Raw genomic sequence first — 23,067 nt, 5'->3', positions numbered from 1 at the left:
GCTCTTTTAGCCTTCCAGTGCCGTCAGTGCTGCCATTGGCATCCTCAGGTTCAGGCACAGCAGTGTGTGTGTGTGTGTGTTTGTTGGCTGGGGGTGGTGCACAGAGGATTTCCTCGTTAAATGCCTGGCACATCTTCTGTTGGAGCAGGGACCCTGGATGTCTTTTCCTTTCTGTAGACTCCATTGTATCCTTGAACTGTCAAGGACCATCATTGATGTGATCAAGCCCTAGAACACCCGTGGTCCCCATATTTAGCTCTGTGGGCTTCTAGTATGTGTTTCTAGCTTGGGGCCAATGTCTCTGGTCGGGGCTTTTCTTTGCCTTGCTGTTCTTAACCGATTCCTACATTAGCTAACAACATGCTGAGTGCTGGGCCTGCCTGGGGTGGGCTGTGCCGTACCTTCTGACTTGGTGCATCTTGCAGGTGAGATGGATATTAACCAGCTTTGATAAGTTGGAAGCTTGAACATTAATTTTTTATACATCAGCAGTGGCCAAGTGAGTGAATTCAATTATGAGACTGCTTTCTCTCTACCCTCCTCCCTTCAATATGTTGGTTCAGAGCTGTGAGTAGGGAACCTGTTGAAATGAGAAACCCCTATTTCCTAGCTTGACCCCCTCACTAATTCGGGTTAAATTGCCATGCTACTGCAGTGGTGACACATTGTGTCTGCCTCTGTTTGTATAAGAGGATGCAGTGGGGGAGGAAGGACCAATTTGTGCAGAGATAAAAGGTGTCACAGGAGATAACTAACGCCCTAGCTTCGTGCCTGCTCTCATTGTTGCTCAATTTGCTCCGTGTGTAAGCCCAGCCTTCCCCTCTTTCTTCCTTCCCTCCCCTTGGTCATATTTTACCTCGATGCCACAGTGTAATGATGCCCTGCGTAGTGGGGGAGGAGATAGGCACCTCTGGCTGACAGCCCTTCCTGATAACCAAATTCCAGCCCATCCATCACCGGCTCCTCTCCCTCAACTTGAGGAAAAGTGATCGTGAAAGGCGGGCCGTTTATCACCCGGGGTCTGTTTATCTCCTCTGGGTGGGGGAAAGGAAACAGGGGAGACAAAGAGCCAAGTTCCCAGCTAAGTGCTGTCTCCTCTAGGGCAGCCTGCATGTGCTGGATCCAGACTCACCTGGCGCTGGCTAAGGAGGCTGTGACTAGGGAGGACTCCCAGCCTGGGGCCCAGTCTGATGTGCAACAGTGTGTCTGCAGGTGTTTGTGTTGGAGTGAGCAAGTGTGGAAACAGCCCCTCCCCCCCAACCCTTTCAGAGGTGTATTGTTGTCACTGTCTTCCCCCTGGCTGATAGGCTGTCTTCTCTCCTACCCGGTTCTTCCTGAGATCAGGTCCTCTGTGCCTTTGGGGTCCCATGATGACTTTGAAGAAGACAGGGTCTTTCTCCCTGCTTTCACCTCGCCTTAGTGGCTCCACCTCTCTTCACGTCAGAAGAAATGCAGCCAGTGCACCTGCAGATGAGCTCGTGTACACATGTCGTAGAGCTGCGGTCATCAGGCCTGACTTCCACATGCCTCTGAGGCCCAGATCCCATAATCTTTCCCAAGAGGCAGAAAAGGGACTGAGGGTGTCTCCAGTCTGTTGCCTCCTTTCTCTTTAAGGATTTGGATCTACTGGAGTGACTTGGATCTTCCTAAGTTGGGTTTGTCCCTAAGATGAAAAGAGAGAAAGGCACCTAAGGGATAATGTTGGTGACCTTTCCCACTGTGGGTCCTCTTCTCTGGATGGTGCTGGCTGTTGGTGTCTTTTCCCAGCCTGGCTGTCAGACCTCCTCCATGCTGCTGGCCTCCTTGGCTCAAGCCTAGCAGCTCTCCCCCAGCTCTGCCTCATTTCATCTTCAAAGCTGCGCTCCTGCTCACAATGGCTCCACCTTGGCCATGCCCATTAGCGAGGAGGGTGTTCCCTTAATGAGCAACTGCCCTGACTTGGCTGGCGCCGAGCTCACCACACCTGTTTGCCATCAGAGCTGTCTGGGCCAGCCAGAGTAGCTGGATTGCAGGTGGTAGGGCTGAAATAGGAGTGGGGTGGGGATGTGGGCTTCTTTTGTTTGGTTCTGTATGCTTGAGGGGATGATTTCTTCTCCCACTTGCATTTTCCTTTGTGTAAACAGGGGGAAGGGCTCTCTGTTTTCTTCTTTGTTATCCAAAAGAAGTACTAAGGCAACTTGAGTGGTACCCCTTTTCTCCAACTTTCCCCTGGATGAAGTTGTGAGGAGCACAGCAGGGTCTGTGCAGGGATTGAGGATCCTGAGTGATAGAGCATGGCCATATGGTGAATGCCAAGGGTGAAATCCTATTGTGGCCTTAGGCCTCACAGTCTTTGCACAGTGATTATGTCCCTTGGTTTAGAGCCACAGGCAGGACTAGGGGGCCCTTCCTTAAAGGGGCCCCTTGCATTCATGAAGCTGAAGGAAGTTTTGATTTGATTGAAAAAAATCCCATTCCTTTTTATGGCCTGGACATAATTGGCTCCTTTCTATTGGCTATCAGTGATGTCATGCCGACCCTCATAAAGAAGGGGAAATCACACCTGTGGACTTGGTGCATAAAATTTCATTGGGCAGCAGTAATAAGTATGACCAGATGATGTTTGGGCAGTTGGGGAGCTTTGTGCCCAGTGAATCCAGCTGCATGGAGACCTGGGCACCATAAACCTGCCTGCACATTCATGCCTCTGGGCTAATCCAGGGCTGACTGCCAGTGGCACTTTTCTTGGGATGGGGGTCTGGCAGGAACTTGCAGCATTCAGACCTTAGTGCCCAGGGTACTTTTATCCATAGAATCCTAAGAACCTTGGACCCAGAAGTGACTGAGCAGTGACCACCACTTTGTCTGCTTCTCTAAAGTTTTGACTTTCTAGAACTCTGAGTGCTGCCTGTACAGTCAGAAGCCTCACATTCTGTTTTGACCATTGGCTTGTGTGATTGAGCAAATCCTTTTTCTTTTCTGAGCCTCAATTTCTTTTTCATCTTATTATTATTTTTTTAATTGGGTATGATGAATACTCTAACCCACCTTTTGCCAGTGATGCTGGTCCCCAAGAGAAAATTCTGGTCCCTAGTCCCTGTGTGTGTCAGTCAGATTTGGGGTGCAGAATGACACTCAGGATAACTATTGACCTTTATCTGTCACGGATATTCTGTGTCTGCTCTGTGTTCATTATAGCCATTCTGTGTGTGTGTGTGTGTGTCTCCATCTCCATCCTTCTCCAAGAACCAGCTGTCCTTTGCCCTTGAAGTCCTACTGAAGAGGAGGAGGCCTCTTGTTGCCCCAGGACAGGTCAAAACTGGAAAATCTCTCTCCTGGCCTGTGTCCACTGGGGTTGGCCAGCAGAAAGCGAGATAGCTGCTCCCTGCTTTATGCTCACTAACCCTCCAGACCTGTTCCTGTGCTGTTTCTGGTGGCCTCCTTTGTTTCTAGGCCTTCACATGATTTTTCTGAAATAGCTCAGCTCAGTATGCTTCTTCACAAATACTCAGGATAAGGAACATGAAAAAAAAATATTGGAGAAAATGAAGAAATTATTCAAACAGATTACAGTTCTGCTTCTTGGGCAGCCACATTCTGACTCCTGAGGTTACTTTTCATCTTTAAAACCCTTGTGTTTAAAACCCAGCTTGGTTACATCCTCTGTGAATTACCCCATGATTGCCTTGGCCTCAGCCAGCATTTCCCTACCAGGACCCAGAGCAGTTCTAGTTAATGCCGCCATGTGACCTGGATATTTGAGAGGAACCCGCCTCTCAGGTAAGGCACCTTGGATCTTACCAGACATCAGTCCTTACCATGGTGCTTGAAACATGGAGGTCGGCTTCCTCTGAGTTACTATTAAATCTCTGAAGGAAATGAAGGGAACGCTGGACTACCCTTGGACCTTCCAGGGTGAGCCTTTGATGTTTTTGTTTTTGTTTAAAAAATTTTTTTTGAGGGGCGCCTGCCACAGTGGCTTTAGTGACTAAATCCTCACCTTGCTTGTGCTGGGATCCCATATGGGCATGGGTTCATATCCTGGCTGTTCCACTTGTTTTTTAGCCCTCTACTTGTGGCCTAGAAAGGCAGGAGAGGATGGCCTGAAGCCTTGGGACTCTGCACCTGTGTGAGAGACCTGGAAGAAGCTCGTGACTCTTGACTTCAGGTTGGCTCAGCTCTGACCATTGTGGCCACTTGGGGAGTGAACCAGCAGATGAAAGACCTTTCTTTCTATTTCTCCTTGTTGTAAATCTGACATACCTTTCCAATGGAAACAAATATTTAGAAAAAAAGAGTTTTTTTAAAAATTGGGGATGATTTTGTGGTATAGTGAGTTAAGTCACCAACTGCAAAATTAGCATTCTGTATGGATGCCGGTTCCACCTCCTAGCTGTTTTACTTCCAATCCAGCTCCCTGCTGGGCAAGCAGCAGGAAGAGGGCCCAAGTTCTTGTACCCCTGCCACCCATGTGGGAGATCTGGAAGAAGATCCTGGCTTCTGATTTCAATCTGACCCAGCCTGTCACTGTGGCCATTTGGAAGTGACCCAGGAGATGAAGGCCCTCTCTCTGTCTCTGCTTCTCTCTATACTTTGCAAATAAATAAGTACATATTTTTTAAAACCTCCACAGAGAATTAAGAGAGTTATAGATGGATGGATGGATAGATAAATAGATAGAAAGAAGGAAGAAAGGAAATATTTCATCTGCTGGTTCGCTCCCCAAATGCTGCAGTGGCTGGAGCTGTGCCAGTCCAATTCCAGGAGCCAGAAGCTTCTTTCAGGTCTCCCATATGGTACAGGGGTTCAAAGATTTGAGCCATCTTCTGTTGCTTTTCCAGTCACATCAGCATGGCTGGATAAGAAGTGAAGCAGCCAGGACATGAACTAGTGTTCATATGGGTTGTTGACGTTGCAGGTGGTCACTTAACTTCCTATACCACCACACCGGTCCCTGGTATTTCTAGTAACATCTTTCTCTGTTCTTCCATATTTCAACTTCATACTGATCTATTCTTTATTTTATTATCCATTCCTTTGCACAAACTGAATTCTTTGGATAAGGATTAATTCTTATTTTTTGAGTTCCAAGTTTTTGATCCTCATTGGGTATCAGCATAGGTTTGGTTGTATGAATTTGTTTGAGGAAAACAGCCTCAGTGACTAGAGGGAGAAACAGCTGGTAAATTTTAATTTAAAAAAAAAAAAAAGAAGAACAGGCCTTTGGTTTTCATTCTGTCCTTCTGCATGGTCTCTTCTCTGTATAAAAAAAGGTCCATGGCTAGAGGCTTGTTGAATGTGAGCTCCTAGCCAGCTATTTCTAAATCAGTGCATGTCCTCTTTCTCTTCCTGCCTTCGTTCTTAGCCTCCTGCTGTAACAGGCACAACAACAAATTGGTGTATCACAACACAGAATTGGGTTTGGTTTTCTGCACTGTCTGCATCTCCTTTTCTTCTCTGTGAAATGGGGACACCAGTACTTACCTCACTGCATTGTTTTGAATGCTCACATTGTTACATGTGAGCATGTAAGTAAGGGACTTAGCACACTGTAGGCCTTGCAAATGGTAGCTGCAGATCTTTTGGCTAAGAATCTCCAGACCCTCATGTTTGGATCTGACAGCTGGATCCTTATTGTGGACGTTGACATTCATGATGCTGAAGACGGGGTCTATTTCTTGGGTAGAGTGGACCCTGTTTGATTGTCACATAGGCTCTGTTGGACTTCTGGCTTAAGACTCCATGTCTGAAACATGAGTATGCCCAATTTGTTCTCTTTTCTCTTTCTTGTAGGCTCCCAGGTCAGTGCCAGTACTTGGGCTTGCCAGTGGCGGATTACTTCAAGCAATGGATTAATCTGAAGAAGGTACTGTGTCTCTCAGCCCCTCAGAGGCGCCCTCTGGTCTTCTGGTGCCTCAGAGCTCTCCTCCCTTGCTTTCTTTCCTCATCTTTCTCTTTCCTTTTTGTTTCTCTCTTTTTCTGTACATCTCTAGCTAAAAATGCGCTGAAATACTATGATTATTTCTGGGAGTGGGGAGCTGCTTAGAGACCAGGCTTCTAGGTGGAGTATGACAACTGCTATGTTTGTCATAGATTTACAGAAGAGTCCCAGGTTTTCAGGGCTGTCCCTCAGAGCTGAATCTCTAGACTGAGTTGTGTTGTCTATAAGAGAGAGGGCACCTGAGCTGAGCCTCTGGAGAGGTGTTCTTCACTGTAATCATGAATGTGACTTCTGGCCTTCCTAACCCTGGGGTATCTCTGGCTTGCAAGGGGAGTTCATGCAGTCTGGTTTTGGTCCTTCCCAGCTCTGGCAGAGCCTTGCTCCTGTGAGAAAGAGCTGTGGAGACTTGCAGCACCAAGCTCCCAAGAGTTGGTGCCCAGCCTGTGGGCCTGCAAGGACCTTGTGCACCTGGGATAGTGAGAGCTGAAAGAAAATGAGTCATTCAGAAAAAAGTATACGTTTCTACTTTGGGCTGTGCTTCTAGGTAAGCAGAAGAAAGAGGTGTGGGAATATACTCCCTGGATCCCTGCTCCAGGAGGCCTAGCCCCTGAGGGTGACTCATATCTCCGTGATGTAAGATCCACAGACTTGGTACAGCCTCAGGAACTTCATTCTGCTAGTCGGCCCAGTGATTCCCAAGCTCACAGAGCGAGAACATATCAGAGGTCAGGGTGTGGTCTCTGGAGACTCAGAAAAGAGAGAAGTCATGGGGGGTGGCTGTGGTCAGCGCAGGTATTGCGAGAATTTTGAGTGATTTTGAGTGCTGAGTTGGGCATTCAAAGGATATGAGGAGAGAATGGTTTCTAGGCAGGGAGAGCAGCAGGCTTCTGGTGTGTGGCTAGAACTAAGTGAGCATGTGGAGGAATGATAGGCAGAGAAGTATTTGTGGCACACTGAGTGCTTTGCTTTGTGACAGCATTTATGAACTCCATTTCTTTTCCCTGCTATCAGGTCTTTTGTGTTCTGGCTTATTTGTACTCTGACCCATACCCAGCTCTCTTGCTTGTCTCCTGGCAACTGAGCCACTATTACTTATTCCGTCTCATCTTTGGCTGAGGTGGGGAGGCTCTGCCCCACCTTTGTGCCTTGACCTGTGGCATTTCTCCTATCTGAAGTGTCCCCTTCCCGACATCTGCAGGTGAGTTCCCTGTCCATGAAGATTCAATCCAGATCTTGCTTTGTGGAAAAGCTCAGTAGTCAGTCTTTTGCCTTGAGGCTCATTGGCACTTGAGTGTTCAGTCTTCTTGGCTGAAGCTGAGCCCAGGTGTGTTTCCTTCCCAACAGGTCTGCAGGCCAGAGAGACTGGGTCTGGTTCCTCTGTGTGCACCTGTGGCTGAACCAGGTCTGGGAACAGTGTGCTTGTGAGTGATTTCTGGCTCACCGTTGAGAACCAGCTCCACCAAGTCCTTGCACACAGAGCTAGGCTTGCACTCCTGGAGGACAGCATGCCAGCTGTCAGAGCGCATCTGAGGCTGCTTGCTGGCCTTAGCAAATGCAATGTGAAGGCCCGGCCAGGCGAGGCAGGCGCTGACCATGAACAATTCTTCTGTGAAGTTCACTAGACTTTTTGGTGTGTGGATGGCTCCCTGCCTCTAGGTTCCCTAGCAGAAAGACAGGAAAACAGCCAACCCATGTGATGACATTGCCACTCAGGCCACCTTGATGCTGCTGGGCCTTAAGAATAGGGCTGCAAGCCAGCTGTCGTGAATCTGTTTAGTTGGTTCTCCCACACCACTGAGCTTTAAAAAGGAGAGAAAGAGTGCAAGGGGGAACTGAGGACTTTTTTCCAGTTGGATTTGTGATGTCCTCCGTGAAGTAAACCGAGCAGGTCTGGGAAGAAAAGGGATCTTGAGTCCTTTTTTTCTGCCCTCCAGCCACTTGATATTCCAGGTGTGTTTAAGGGTCCAGGTAGAGAGATCACAACTCTTAAGTTTTAGCTCAGGCCCTGCCAGCAACTAGTTAAGACTAGGAGACTTCTGAGGTCCTGGGAGTTCAGGGGCATAGTATTATTTCAGACCTTTGTGCTGTGTGACTTTATGTCAGCTGCACAGATTCCTAATCCCCTAAAAACAGTAGGGGGCAGGCATTTGGCACAGCAGTTAAGACTGCTTGGAACACCTGCCTCCTGTCTGAGTGCCTGGGTTCAAGTCCAGGCTCTGCTGCCCATTTGAGCTACCTACAATGTGCACTTTGGGAGGCAGCAGGTGGTGGTTCAAGTACTTGCGTTCTTGCCACTCATGTGGGAGACCTGGGTTCAAAGCCTGGTCCAGTCCGGGCTCTTGTTGGCATTTCAGGCATGCATCACTGGATGGGAAATCTCTCTGCCTAACAAATAGGTAATTTAAAAATTTTTATCATATTAAAATAATAAAGTCAATGTCAGAAAAGTCTTGCTTCTTGCCTTGTTTCCTGCTTTGTGACCCAGACCTTATTTTATCTTTTCTCCTTTCCTGCCTTCTCCTCAATTGAACTCCCAGAATTTTGCCTCATGATGAAGAATAGCAAGGGTCCCAGTCTGTTTGGCCAGATAATACCTGCTTTTAGTGAGTAAGCAGCTGCAGCTGAGTTCACCAACCCTATTTCCTAAGGGTTATAACCTGAGCAGCGGCAAGATGTCATTCAGCAGCCCACACAGTGTGGGGTTGCATGAGGAGAAAGCAACCTTCAATGTCCAGGTTTCCCCATCTCCCGCCTCCACCTACTTCCCCTGTAGCAGAGTGGAACAAGCCAGTGTTTGTTGACATTTGGAATGTCATTGAATGATCTTATACTTACACTGAGCTGTCAGCTTAGAGAGACTTGGGGCCCTGCTCCCAGCTACCTTTAGGAGATCGGAGCTGTCACTGAGAGGCCAGAAGAGGACATAACACATGCACCCACACGCATAAATACATGTGACTTATGCAAATGCATACACTAAAAGTGAGTATACCTCAAACTGTACATATCCATAGATATGTGAGTACATGCTCACATAAATATAGTTTATGAAATGTTGGGAAGTAATACACATGAATGTAGTTTTTATATACATGTATTCCTAAAATATAAAGGTATGTGCTGTACATAAGCATTTACATTTTCATCAGTGCTTTCTGATTGGCGTATATTGGGCTGAGCTCTGGGGATATAACAGAAAAGGTGGGGTTGGGTGTTTAGTGTAGTGCTGAACAGGTCATCCTGCATCCTATGTCAGAGTGCCTAGGTCTGAGTCCTGGTTCTTCTAATTTGAGCTTTGTGTTACACGGAGCCTGAGAGGCAGCAGATGATGGCTAACGTAGCTGTGTTCCAACCACTCCTGTGGGAATCCGAGATTGACTTCCTGGCTCCAATTGCTGTGCACATTTGGGGAGTGAATCAGTGGATGGGAAATCTCTGTGTCTTTCTCTCTCTATGTTTAAATAAGTGAAGTAATTTTTAAAACCCAGAAAAGATGGACATTCAATCATTTCAATTGCACTGAATAATGCTGAAGAGTTCATTTATGTCTCATATAAAGAAGTTGACATGACAGAGTGGTATATAGGATCAGACAAGATTCCCTGAGAGTGTGTCTAAACTGAACCCTGAAGGATGGGTAGGAATTGGCTAAGCAAAGGATAGAGCATATGGTAAGGCCGTGAGGTAGAGCCTGGCAGTCTCATGGAAGCCAGAAGAGAATTATTGCCTCTTGTTCATTGTCCTATCTGCATCACTTTGAATAGATATGGCACACAAAGGTTTTAATCTGTTTTATTTGTTGGATAAATGACTGCCTGAAGCACTGTGAACGAGGGGAGAGAAGTGGTATAAGATGAACCGGGAGGGCCTGGCACGGTAGCCTAGTGGCTAAACTCACCTTGCATTCACTGGGATACCATATGGGCTGTGGTTCTAATACCAGTGGACCCACTTCCCATCCAGCTCCCTGCTTGTGGCCTGGGAAAGCAGTCAAGAATGGCCCAAAGCCTTGGACCCTGCACCTGTGTGGGAGACCTGAAAGAGGCTCTGGGCTTCTAGCTTTGGATTGGCTCAGTTCTGGCCATTGCAGCCACTTTGGCAGTGAAACGGACAGAAGATCTTCCTCTCTGTTTCTCCTTCTCTCTGTATATCTGACTTTCCAACAAAAATAAATAAATAAACATTGGAATATGTTCTTTCAGAATGAGCATTAATAGCAGCGGTGACTTTACAGACAAGAAATGATTGGGGCTGCCTGTAGCTTCAGTATCTCATATGGATACTAATTCAAGTCCTGGCTGCTCTGCTTCTGATCCAGCTTCCTACTAATGGCCTGGGAAAAACAGTGGATGATGGCCCAAGTCCTTTGTCTCTTGCTACCCATATGGGAGACCAGAAAGAAGCTCTTGGCTCCTGGCTTTGTGCTGGCCCAGCCATGACCATTGGGGCCATTTGGGGAGTGAACCAGTGGATGGGAGATCTGTCTGTCTATGTGTCTGTCTGTCTCTCTTACACACACACACATACATTCTTGCTCTTTCTCTGTCTTTTAAATAAATAAATGTTAAAAAGAAAGAAATGATGACTGGTTGTGAAAACTGGTGATGTGCTTGGGTGAGTGGAATGAATTTACTGAGATAATGGAAGAAGGAGAAATGTTAAAAGTGTAAGAGAAGGATTCAGTGTGGACATGTTAAGTATAAACCTTGCCGGCCTGGTGGCGTGGCCTAGTGGCTAAAGTCCTTGCCTTGAACGCACCGGGATCCCATATGGGCACCGGTTCTAATCCCGGCAGCTACACTTCTCATCCCGCTCCCTGCTTGTGGCCTGGGAAAGCAGTTGAGGACGACCCAAAGCTTTGGGACCCTGCACCTGTGTGGGAGACCTGGAAGAAGTTTCTGGCCCCTGGTGTCGGATCGGCACAGCACTGGCCATTGTGCTCACTTGGGGAGTGAATCATCGGATGGAAGATCTTCCTCTCTGTCTCTCCTCCTCTCTGTATATCTGATTTTCCAATAAATAAATAAATCGTTTTTTTTTTTAAAGTATAAACCTTGGGGACATTCTTATGAATTCATTAAGGAGACAGTTGAGTGAGTAGGTCTGAAGCTCAGGGACGAAGTCTGTATGAAAAATAAAGATTTTCATCCAAAATATCATTGGTGTTTGAGTGATAAAACATGGAAATGAGTAGGACTGTTAAATAAGAGTGCAGCAGGTGAGAAGAAAAGAAAGCCTAGGGCAGAATGTTGAAAAACATCAGCAGTTCATAGAGGGGGAGAGACCAGTATTGTGGTGCAACATATAAGCTGCCATCTTTTTGTCAATGTTCTGAAAGGATGTCAGTTCGAGTGTTGGTTGTTCCACGTCTGATCCAGCTTGCTGTAATGCACCTGGGAAAGGCAGTGGGTGATGTCCCAATTTTTTGAGCCCTTGACCCACATAGGAGACCCAGAAGAGGCTCCTGGCTTTTGGCATAGCCCCAAACGTCGTGGCCATTTAAGGAGTGAACCGGTGGGTGGAAAATTTCTTTTCTGTTTCTTCCTCTGTCTTTGTAACTACCTTTTAAATAAATAAAATATTTTTTAAGATTTATTTTTATTGGAAAGGCAAATCAGATTTATGGAGAAAAGGAGACAGATCTTTCACTCTACAAATGGCTTACTCTCCAAATGGTCCAAATGATCAGGGCTGAACTGATACAAAGATAGGAGCCAGAACCTTCTTCCAAGTCTCCCATATGGATTGCAGGATCTCAAGGCTTTGGGCCATCCTCTACTACTTTCCCAGGCCATAAACGGGGAGCTGATGGGAAGTAGAGCAGCTGGGACATGCTTCGATGCCCAAGTGGGATCTCGACAGTTGTAAAGTTTTAGCCATGGGACCATTGTGCTGACCCCAAAATAAAGTACATTTTTAAATAGATATACACATACATAAATAAAGAAAAAAAAGAAAGGAAATAGTTGAGAATGGGGAGTTGTCACTGGTAATAATAAAGTCCTTGTTTATTGTTTGCATTTTGTGTGCTGTGCCTCTGTTGTCTCATCTAATCTCCAGTTGTCACATATGACTATATCTCATGTGAAATGTAGTTAGTATGTTTGAAGAACATTTTATAATGGAATTTAGATTTAGATTTAGGGCCCTAAGTGGTGGCAGTCAGCTGAAGTCCTCACTTTAGGTGCGCCAGGATCCCATATGAGTGCTGGTTCTAATCCCGGTGGACCTGCTTCCCATCCAGCTCCCTGCTTGTGGCCTGGGAAAGCAGTCTAAGACAGCCTTAAAGCCTTGGATCCTGCACCTGCGTGGGAGACCCTGAGGAAGTTCCTGTCCCCTGGTGTCGGATGGGCTCAGCTCTGGCTGTTGCATTCACTTGGGGAGTAAATCAATGGACAGAAGATATTCCTCTCTGTCTCTCCTCCTCTCTGTATATCTGACTTTGCAATAAAAGTAAATATTTAAAAAAAATTAGATTGCAACTTTGTGAAAAAATTGAAATATGTTTAGAACAATCTGCATTTATTAATGTACATTATTTTTTAAGATTTAGCTCTTTTTTTTTTAAAGATTTATTTTTATTATTTTTTTATTGGAAAGGCGGATATACAGAGAGGAGAGACAGAAAGGAAGATCTTCTGTCCGATGATTCACTCCCCAAGTGAGCACAACGGTCAATGCTATGCCGGTCCGAAGCCAGGAGCCTCTTCTGGGTCTCCCACGCATGGGTGCAGGGTCCCAGAGCTTTGGGCCATCCTCAGCTGCTTTCCCGGGCCACAGGCAGGGAGCTGGAAGGGAAGCGGGGCTGCCGGGATGGAACCGGCACCCATATGGGATCCCAGGCGTGCAAGGCAAGGACCTTAACCACTGCGCCACCGCGCCGGGCCCTAGCTCTTTGTTTAAAAGAGAGAAAGGGAGACACAGAGCATAATCTTCCATCTGTTGGTTCACTCCCCAGTGGCTGCAAAGGTGAGGACTGGGCAAGACAAAATCACAAGCTTTACCCGCATCTCCCAGGTGGATGCAGAGGCCCAAGCTCTTGGGCTGTCTTCTGCTGATTTCCTAGGCATATTCTCAGAGAGCTGGATTAGAAGAAGTGGAGCAGCCAGGACAGGAGCCTGTGTGTATATAGGATGCAGCAGCCCAGACTGCTGTGCCACAACTCTTGCCTTAGTGAATCTACATTTTGAACTGTTAGTTGTATAATATTTAAATTCAGACTATTTCTGATTTGAGAAATATTCATTTGAGAGGCAGAGATAGAGAGTGACACTCAGGAGAACATGTTTCCAACTGCTGATTCACTGCCGAAATGTCCACAGTGCTGGGGCTAGACCCTGTCAAACTGGGAACCAGAAATTCAATCTGGTTCTCCCATGTAGGTGACAGAAATCAAGTTACTTGAACCAACACTTGCTGCCTCCAAGAGACTACATAGTAGGAAATTGGAGTTGAGAGGTGGAGCTGAGAGCAAATCCAAGTAATTACTATAGGATACTGCAGTCTTTTTTCTTTTTTAAGGGAAATTGTGGAGAGGCAGGATTCTTCTTCCTTTCTTTTAAGATTTATTTTATTTTTATTGGAAAAATCAGATACAGAAATAGGAGGAGAGACAGAAGAAAATCTTCCATCCGTTGATTCACTCCCCATGCAGTTGCAACGGCTGGAACTGAGTCTGTCTGAAGCCAGGAGCCAGGAGCCTCCTTTGGGTCTCCCCTGCGTGTGTAGGGTCCAAGGCTTTGGGCCGTCCTCGACTGCTTTCCCAGGCCACAAGCAGCGAGCTGGATGGGAAATGGGTCCACTGGGATTAGAACCGGCACCCATATGGGATCCTGGCATATGCACAGTGAGGACTTTAACCACTAGGCTACTCTGCCAGGCCTAGGATGCTGCAATCTTAAATGGTGGACCAGGCACCTGCTGCTCCTCACGCCCATGAAGATTTGGTACCTTAATTGAGATGTGCTGAAAACCTAAGTTACACATCACACTTCAAACACTTGGTTTGAAAGCTTGCAAGCTGATTATAACTTTTTGTATTGGTTATATGTTGAAATAACACTTAGATGTATTAAATAGATAAGATAATTTCAACTGTTTCATTTAATATGTCCTCTAAAAAGTTTTACATTTTACTGCTGGCTCCTATTACACCTATTTGTTTTGGACACTGTGCTAAAATAACTATATTATCTAATCCTCGCAACAGCTTTGCACAGTAGCTGCTGTTGCTTTTCACATTTAAAGATCGAGAGGGTCACACACTTGGTGAGCAGTTAAAATGCCCCCTCAGACACCTACATTTCACATTGGAGCACTTATGTTTAAATCAGGGCTCGACTTCCAATTTTAGCTTCCTGCTGATTTGTACTCAAACATTTGGGTCCCTGCCATCCATATAGGAGACCTAGATTAGCTTCTGGATCCTAGCTTCAGCCAGTATTAGCACCAGTCTGAAGGCATGTGAAGAGTGAACCTGTGCATAGAAAATCTCTCTCTCACTTTGCCTCTACCTCTACCCCCATCCTTCTATCTCTACCTTTTAAATAAAGTGAAAATAAGATTGAGAAAACCAAGGTTTAAAGTAATAATGAAGCTTTCTCAGCATACATGGCAGAACTGGAACTTAGTTTTGCCGTGTTCTGCATGATAAAGAGACGAAGAATTGAAAGAATGGTCAAAGACATGAGCCTATGAGAGTGGGCACCAGAGACACAGAAGAAAGAAGGAGTCTTCAGGCCACATTGTGTCCTGGCTGAAATACATGTGCTGACTTCAGCAACGTAGTGACCACGGTGAAAACTGGTGGGATGATAAGGAAAGGGGCCAAGTTAGAGTCAGTTGGGAAGTGAAGGAAAAGATGAGGAGGACATAGAGAAATTGCAGCCTTTTACAGAAAGGGAAAAGAAAGGGAGGGAAAAGACAAGAGCTACCATTGGGGTTGGTGTGAGATTGTGACAGGGTTTGTTTTGTTTCAAGGCAGAAGAAGCATACATGCTCAATTGTGTGTTCTGTGATTAGAGAAGGGGAGGATGACGGTAGAGGGAGAAGAGAGTCTCTGAGAAGGTAGCCCAGATTCTTGAAAATGGGACAAGAAGGGCCCCTTTCCATTTTAACAGGAGGGACGGGTGATATGGTGCAGATTGGTGTAGATGTGCATTTGTGTATGGCCAACTGAGATAGCTCCCGTCTAATCACTTTTATTCTTCCCCGTGGAACAGAAGGTGAATCCTTGGCCAATAATTAAGAAAAGAGGGCTGGGAAATGGAAGAGGATTACTACAGTTTTAATATGGAAAGTAGATATATGAGCTGACTTGCGAACCCCTTAGGGCTTCTGGCAGTGTTGAGGGTGCTGCTGAGGGTGATAATAATAGCTCAGATTGGAGCCATTCTGTTCAGTTGCACGACTTTGCTTTAGTGGAGTGCAGCTGCCTGACTGAGGACATGGAAAAAGTGGACATCTAGATTCATCCTAGGTCAAGATTTTCCTCGAGAAGCTTTAATAGAAGGAAAAGGGACTTGAAGATGTTGCCGGGACTATCACCAACAAAATGGATGTTGGAATCTAAGCTGAATATTGATGGTTGAGAATGTAGTAGGTGACTTGATAGGGGGAAAGTAGATGGATCTCTGTAAGATGAGGTACAGGCATACTGAATATAGTTAAGCATGTGGAGGAGAGGGTTAAAAATTATGGTTGGAGAGCAGGAAGTCTGAAAGTGATCTCAGAGATCGGGCAGTTCTGAGCATCAGCAAGTCCCAAAATGCTGCATGGAAGGGAGTAGCTGAAGTTGTTTGAAAAGAATGCTGTTATAAATGAGGAATCAAGAAACAGAAAGGGGAGTTGGCATTTGGTATAATGGTTGAGACACCAGTTGGCACATACCAGAGGGGAAAGATTCCTGCCCTATTTTCTCTCTGTGATTTGTACTGCTGTAGTTTCTGAATGCTCTGAAGGTACTCAGTTTAGGACAAATTCTTAGAGAGTAAAGAGGTACAGGTCTGCCTGAGTCCCTCCCAAGAGGCATTTTGTCTCCTCCCATGTCCCCTGAGAGAAAACAGCAGGAAAAACTGCCGAAGAAAAGGTTGGTTTCTACAGTTGAGCAAGGCTTTTCCTAATCTTGGAGCTCTCAGAGTCCCAATCAATGTGGTAATAAATTAAGGGCTTATAGAGGAATAAATTCTTGGGTTTAATGAATTTCTTTGCTGGGGCCTGTGCACAGGCCAGCAGGTTGGGAATGACACAAATGGGAGGCTTGAGGTGGCAGGCTAGGAAACTACCAGGAGTGAGGGGATCTGAAACCCCACCTGTTGGGTCCCTTTGTGGAGCTGTGAGAATAAAGCTACTCAGGTGATGGACAGCCAGATAGAAGAGAGAGGCCTGGAGAATAATGGCTGTGCGGTGCTGGCCACAGGGTCCAACAGCTGAGCTATTCCAGAGCTGATTTAGGAAATAAAACAAAAAGCCGAAGGAGATGTCACCATCTCAGGGCCCTGGGAGGTGTGTGTTTGGTTGAGGAAGGAGTTGAGTTTATTCTAAGGGCATTTGGTCTAAAACCAGAACTGGAACTGGAGCTGCCATGCACTTCACCGGCATCACTTGGATGGGGAGCACTCTGCACAGAGCAATGGGCAACTGTGAGCTCTCACCATCTCTGGATGGAACATGTGCGCAGTGCAGACTACAATGCACAACATATAAATAAAGGAGCTGTGGGGGTGCATGTGCAGGCCTAGAATCAAGAGTGAGTGGGACAGCAGCTGGAGTATGTGCTGCTTGAACCCTGAGAGGAGCCAGCCTTAGGAGCAGGAAGCCAGATTGTGAGCTAAAAAACCCAGGCTTCAAGTTCTAGATCCTGGGGCCAGCCTTGTGGCATAGTGAGTAAAGCCACTGACTGCTATGCCGGCATTTCATATACCTACTAGCTTGTGTCCTAGCTGCTCCACTTCCAATATAACTAGTTGGATCCCTGTAACCCTTTTGGAAGATCCAGAAGAAACTCCTGACTCCTGACTTTGACCTGGCTCAGCCCTTGATGTTGCCGCCGCTTGTAGGAATGGTAATGGGGGTAGGATGTGAACCAACAAGTGGAAGACCACTCTTGCTCTGCCTCTCCCTCTCTCTGTGTGTAATTCTGACTTTCAAATAAATAAATATATCCTTTAAAAAAAAGTGAAGATGACAGGTCCTGAGTTATTTCTTCTGTGCCATCCTCTGCCCTTGGGGTAAGCTCTCAGAGTGTAGTTAGGACTGTCAGAGGAGACGGTGCTGCATTTGGAGCCGCAGGCTGCTGGAACTGTAGGGAACATCTCCTTCCTTCTTGTCTCCCTGCCCCCACAGTGTAGTGCCCAGCCTGGGCTTTTCCTTTAAATATGTCTTACAGCTGTCTGAACTCTGAAATTTCTTTCACTCCTTCCCTCGCCTTGTTAACATGTGTTGCCTTTGGGGTAATCAGGGAAAAAATATTATGTCCTTTTACAATTACCGGGTTTTGGAATATTAAAATGTCTCGCTGCATCGGCACTGTTATTTTGATTGGTATTCTAACCTTTGACTAGCCCATAAAGCGCGCCGCTCCTGAAGCCAATATTGCAGGACTGAAATTTAATTCCGAAATGATTCCAGATAATAGGGAGACAGATAATATATGCATGAAGGATATTATGTTTGGACTAACTGCAGCAGGGCCAGGGCTGGGGAGCTGAATAATAGCCCAGAGTGAGTTATAATCTGTGGGACAGAAATGCCTTACTGTCAGGGCCAGGAGAGGAACTCTTAAATCAAAGACATGGAAGAGGGTGTGAAAAACAGGGTGCTTGTGTTGACAGGAAGAACACCGGAGCCAAGAAGGTAGGTGTGGAAGGCTGCCTCCCATCCTTTCTCTTGAGCAAGATGCCAAGGCCATTGGTGCCAAGGCCCATTGCAGCATCCCTGTCTCCAGCTCTCCTGTCCCTATAATGCCCTAGCCATATCAGACTGCTTGCTGCTTTTCACATGTGTGTGACTGTTTTATATCCCTTTGTTTAGGCTGTTGATTGCCTTGCCCCTTTGAATATGTGGGAAGAACTCCTGTTCATCCTTCAAAACCCTTTTGTGTGCAGTCCTCTCTGATTTTCTGTTCTGTTTGTAGAAATAGTTACCTCCTGGTTTCAGATGTTGGTGCCAAGTGTATCACATGCTCTTGTTGTGATCTGCTCGCATGTTTGTGCTTCCGAAAGAGGCCGTGAGCTTGAGGTCTGTGTCTGATCCATCTCTGTCTTTCCAGTGCCATGGTGATGCTGGCGAAGTGCATGGCAGCTCCAGTTCCAGGTCTGGTTTTAGACGGGCCTGGCATTTGGTAGACATCAAGAATCATGAACTGAATCCACACTGAACAGAAAGCTTGACCAGTGAACCACTCCAGAGTCAGATGCCAGTTCATGTACTAGATTTCTCAGGCCAACAGACTTAGAAAAGTTCAGCAACTTGCCTAAGGAGGAGGTGAGGCTAGTATTTGAAACCTGGTTCATGTATTCTTTCCTCTTGACCCTGTATCTTGGATAGGTGGACAAATTCACTTCCCTGACTTCTCTGCTCCACAGCCCAGGCCTTGAGTGCCCATTGCAGGCAACTGCATTGGTTCTTAGCATTCATGGGACCTCGAGTCCTGGATAGGGACAGTTAAAAAGACACTCTCTTGCGACTTTGAGACCAAAGATGACGAAAGTACTATGGAAAAGATGCCTTACTGTGATTTTGAAGAGTGAAGCAGGCAAGGCACAACGAGTTCATAGTGCTCTCTCTCGGAAAATCCTACAGGCATTCTCTTTTTCACATTAGGTCTTGGTACTTGTAATTGGGGGCATTTAGAGATAGAATATGTAATGAAAAATAACTTTGATTTTAAGATGGAGTTATTTTATTATCACAGCATGCTTTGACTGCATGTGACACTTGTTACTTATGTGGTTCCTGGTATGTACACACAGAATCCTGGAATCAGGGGAGCGGCTCACAGACTAGAACCTCTTGTTCTACGGAGAACTCTTTAGTACCAGATGAGTCTGGCTCAGACTTCTAATGCTGCTGCCAGCTAGCCGTGTCACCTGTAGCAAGTCCCTCTCTGAACCTAAGAAAGACTCGTAGTAGCTGACATGCAGCACTTGATGCTCTGGAATCCAGAAGGGCTGCTTTAGAATCTTGGCTCTACTTACGAACGATGGCATTTAAGCAGACCCTCCTAAACCTCTTTGAGCCTCAGTCTCTTGCTCTGTCAAACAAGAAAAATAATTGTCAGCTTCCCAGAGGTGACCTGAGGGTGAAATGATAGCACTGTGCCCCTGCCCTTCCTCTGTCCCAGTACTGACTGTGGGAGCTGGGATGGCTAGAGCACAGGGCGGAGAGGGGCTCAAGGAGACGGGATCAAAGTAGACATAGTGGACTTTGTGGGCAGGATCTAGGAAAAAACAAACTCCTATCCCAGCAGAGTCCACAGGAAGGAGGATGAGTTTAATGCTACCAGCTTGCCTTCAACCCACACTAAAGGGTGGGGTCAGTCATTTCATACCCGTGACTCCAGCCGCCATCAGCATGCCTGACTGTAGGGAGTGCAGAGTCGCAATCACTGTGGAAAAATTCTTTACCCTCTCTGAACTTAGGTTTTTTCTTTTGAAGATAGATATAATAACAATACAATAATAAAAACAGGTGCTGTTGTGAGTGCTGTAATGGATTAGTACAGCCTTTAGACAGCTCTGGAAGAAAAAATATTCCTGTTAGCCATCGTACAAATAAAGAAACTGAAGCCCAGACAGTGTATCACTTCCACAAGGAGAGCTGGAGTCAGTGTTGGAATTTGGGCAGTAGACTGCGTAGTCTGCTCTTCAGCTGCCCTGCTCTGCTGCTTCTGGTGCCAAGGAGGGAAGAGTCATTTTAACTCGAGATGTGGGAGAAAAAGTCAGCGAAGCTTTCACCGAGGAAGTGCTGGAATGGAGTCTTGAAAGATAGCTAAGTTTTCAGGAAATGGGGTGGGAAGGGCAGCCAGCAGAGGGAGCAGCGTAAAGAAGGCCTGAAGTGGTGAAACAGCTGACTAGATTAGGGAACCTTACATGGAGATTTTTTTGTTTAAAAATTTATTTAATTTTTATTGCAAAGTCAGATATACAGAGAGGAGGAGAGACAGAGAGGAAGATCTTACATTCGATGATTCACTCTCCAGGCGGCCACAATGGCTGGAGTTGTGATGATCCGAAGCCAGGAGCCTGGAGCCTCCTCCAGGTCTCCCACACGGGTGCAAGGTCTCAAAGCCTTGAGCGTCCTTGACTGCTTTCCCAGGCTACAAGCAGGGAGCTGGATGGGAAGTGGGGCTGTCAGGGTTAGCACTGGTGTTCATATGGGATCCAGGCATGTGCAAGACGAGGGCTATAGCTGCTAGGCTACTGCGCTGGATCCAGAGATTTTTATTTTCTTAAACTACTGTATGTGCCTTTTATTAAAGGGAAAGTACAGTTAGAGTCAGAGAGGAAGTGAATGCAGGATCTAAACTGCAGTCTGTCTTAGTTGCCGTTTATTCATTCATTTACCTATTTATTTGAGAAGCAGAGTGGCAGAGCGAGTCAGCCAGTGCTCCCTGAATGCCCACAGTGACTAAGGCTGGGCCAAGGCAAAGCCAGGAGCCAGGAATTCTGTCCAGGTCTCCCACCTGGGTTATAAGGACCCAGTTACTTGAGCCTTCACTTGACTGATCCAAGAATTTGCATTGACCAGAAGCTGGAGTCAGGAATGAAACCTCATGCTCTAGGGTGGGACATGAACACTTTAACTACTAGGTGAACTGCCTGCTGCCTCAGGTGCCATCTCAGAGTGCTGAAGTAGTCCAGAAAACTACCTGGTTTATGTCCACACAAGGGAAGACCTGGGGGTGACCTGGGGGTAGCAGGGAGGAAAAAAAAGGCCACCCTGTCTTGTAGCATATTAAGTGTGGACAGTTGAAGACTGCTAAGTAGAAGGTCTCTATATCCCTACAGTTAAATGTGAGAAGTTATAGTGAAGGAGCCAGTGCAGAGGTCCTGGGAGAGTGCTGATCCTCCTTGAGGGCAGGAAGCTTGATACATCATAGTGAGGGAGAGGGACCATTTTGGTCTCTATTCCAGGTGGGAGGAGCTGCAAGCGGGAGTCAGCTGAGGTCCTTGTCGATGCTCTCTGCCTTGGAGCCTCCTTGCAGCTGCAGTGGTCTTCACCCTGGAGTTCTTGTATGCTTTGTGCAAGCCCACCTGGGTATGGTGTGCTGACTGCTGCTTAGTCTGTGTCCTGTCAGATGATGCGGCTTCTTAGTGCTGGTTTCACCATGAGCCCCCCTCTTGCTTGCTCTTGTGTCCTTGACGAAGTGAATTCTGTGTTGGCTCTGGATGCAGAAGATTGCAGAGCTCTCCTGGGTTTATTTGGAGCCTGGATGTAAGCCTAGGCATTCTGACCATAGCACCTGTAATACCCTAATTCTCAGGTTCAATGTCAGTGCCTTTTGGTTATTGTATGTGACTTGGTTCCTCCCTTTGGGGGAACCTTAAGTGACTCAAGAAAGGGGCTACATCTGCTTCTCTGAGTTCCATAGAAGTAGGATAGCAGAGGAGACCCAAGCAAACTAACAGACACATTCACTGTGACAGAAGTGAGGACAATCTGGGAAGAGAAGTGGGCACATCTGGAGGGGTGATATGAACACATCAAGTCCTGCCACATCTGAGAGCTAAAGGATCACTTGGTTACTTTGCCTTTTCTACAAGTTCTTGTGTTTGTTCCCCCCTTCTTTGGATTTTATTGTTGCTTCTGGACCCTGGAAACTGGGAAGAATTTCAGAAAAGGAGGGGAAAGGATAAGATAGAAAGTGTGGTCCTGTCTCCCATCACTCACAGTGTCCTGCAGGCTACCCTTAAAGGCACGTTTGACCATGTCTGTCAGTATCGATAATAACAGAGCATCCAAACATACACTGAGCTCCAGTTGGTGCCAGCCTTTGTGCCAGGTGCTTTGCACACATCCATGGTTGTATTTAATGCCAAGCCCGTTTCGTTGATGCTGAAATAGAGGCCCAGAGAGATTAAGAAATGATCCAAGGCCAAGGGAGTTGGGAGCCCAGGCTCTCATCTTCCATAGTTTCAATCTTGCCATTTGTCCTGATACAGATTCCCCCCAGAAGATAGCTCCTCCAGTCTGGACTGGTGTGAGCTGGAGACTTAGCAGAAACACAGAGTAGCCGTTAACTAGTTGTGTGATCAGTGATAAGTCAGTGATTGGAAAAGGACAGGAATCGACCTCATCCTCTAAGTCTGTTGAGTGACACCCACTTAATGGGGCTGTATATGAGTAAGAGAGTGCACACCTGTATACATACATGTCTGTCTTAAAGAAGTGTACCTGCCTATGTGGGGAGGGATGTTCAGGACAGAGTGTGCCTGTGTCCACCAGCGGGAATATTGGTGGTGGTGTTGGTTTTGTGGTCTGACACTTTTGCACTGGAATTGGGTAGTGAGAACCTTGTCTCTAGAGGGCAGCATGGTGCAGTACAAACAACCCTAGACTCGAGATAGAAAATAAAAGACAAAGGCTCTAATTTTGTGTCATTTGCTCATTCTGAAGCCAGAGTTTCCTCATCTAACACACAGAGGATTTGGATGAAGTGATGTCTTCTTGTGGTCTCTTTCTCCTTTGCCTCGCAGGGCGCCATAACCTTCCCTTTAATGAGACAGATGCAAGAAAGGCTAGCAAGGTCCTTCATTTCCCCTACCCCACTTTGATCTCCCGCTATGGGACTGCTCTACTGTACCATTGGGAAAAGTCAAGGGCATTGCCTGGCATCAGGTTAGGAGACTGGGTGCTTGGTGTTGGTAGAGGAGTTTGGATAGCTGCCACCTTTCCTAGTTTGAGGTGGCTTAGACTGGAGCTGAAAATTATTAGGCTATGAAGTTCATTGTGAGAAGCCTACTGTGTCTTCCCGCATCCTTGGAGGTTACAGTGGAGAGTCTCTGAATACCCAGATAGCAGATGCTTAGTAATAGACAAGTAGAGACCAGGAAAGAAAGCATGTGTGGCTGTGCTGTTTGTATCCATGGCCTTTTCAGTGAGCTGACTTGGCCTGCTGTCAGCTTTCTCTAGGTGTTTGGGCATAG

At 46.5% G+C, this 23,067-nt stretch overlaps 1 protein-coding gene across 9 annotated transcripts in view; it reads left to right on the top strand.

The window, feature by feature from the left end:
• Positions 1-23,067, top strand: part of ERI3 (ERI1 exoribonuclease family member 3) — a 139,040-nt gene that overhangs the window by 63,640 nt on the left and 52,333 nt on the right. For 8 of the 9 annotated variants that reach the window (XM_040977722.1, XM_040977721.1, XM_040977724.1 and 5 more), the window contains one exon: positions 5,773-5,845. In XM_040977722.1, coding sequence (XP_040833656.1) covers positions 5,773-5,845 — 73 coding nt within the window. Of the gene's footprint in view, positions 1-5,772; positions 5,846-7,118; positions 8,027-23,067 lie in introns of those variants that run through there. The other variant, XM_040977720.1, reaches the window with a different exon arrangement.

This window comes from Ochotona curzoniae, unplaced genomic scaffold (genome assembly GCF_017591425.1).
Source record: "Ochotona curzoniae isolate NIBS_2020 unplaced genomic scaffold, NIBS_Ocur_1.0 contig_2855, whole genome shotgun sequence".
Classification (NCBI taxonomy): Eukaryota; Metazoa; Chordata; class Mammalia; order Lagomorpha; family Ochotonidae; genus Ochotona; species Ochotona curzoniae.
This window is presented reverse-complemented; position numbering and strand designations above follow the sequence as displayed.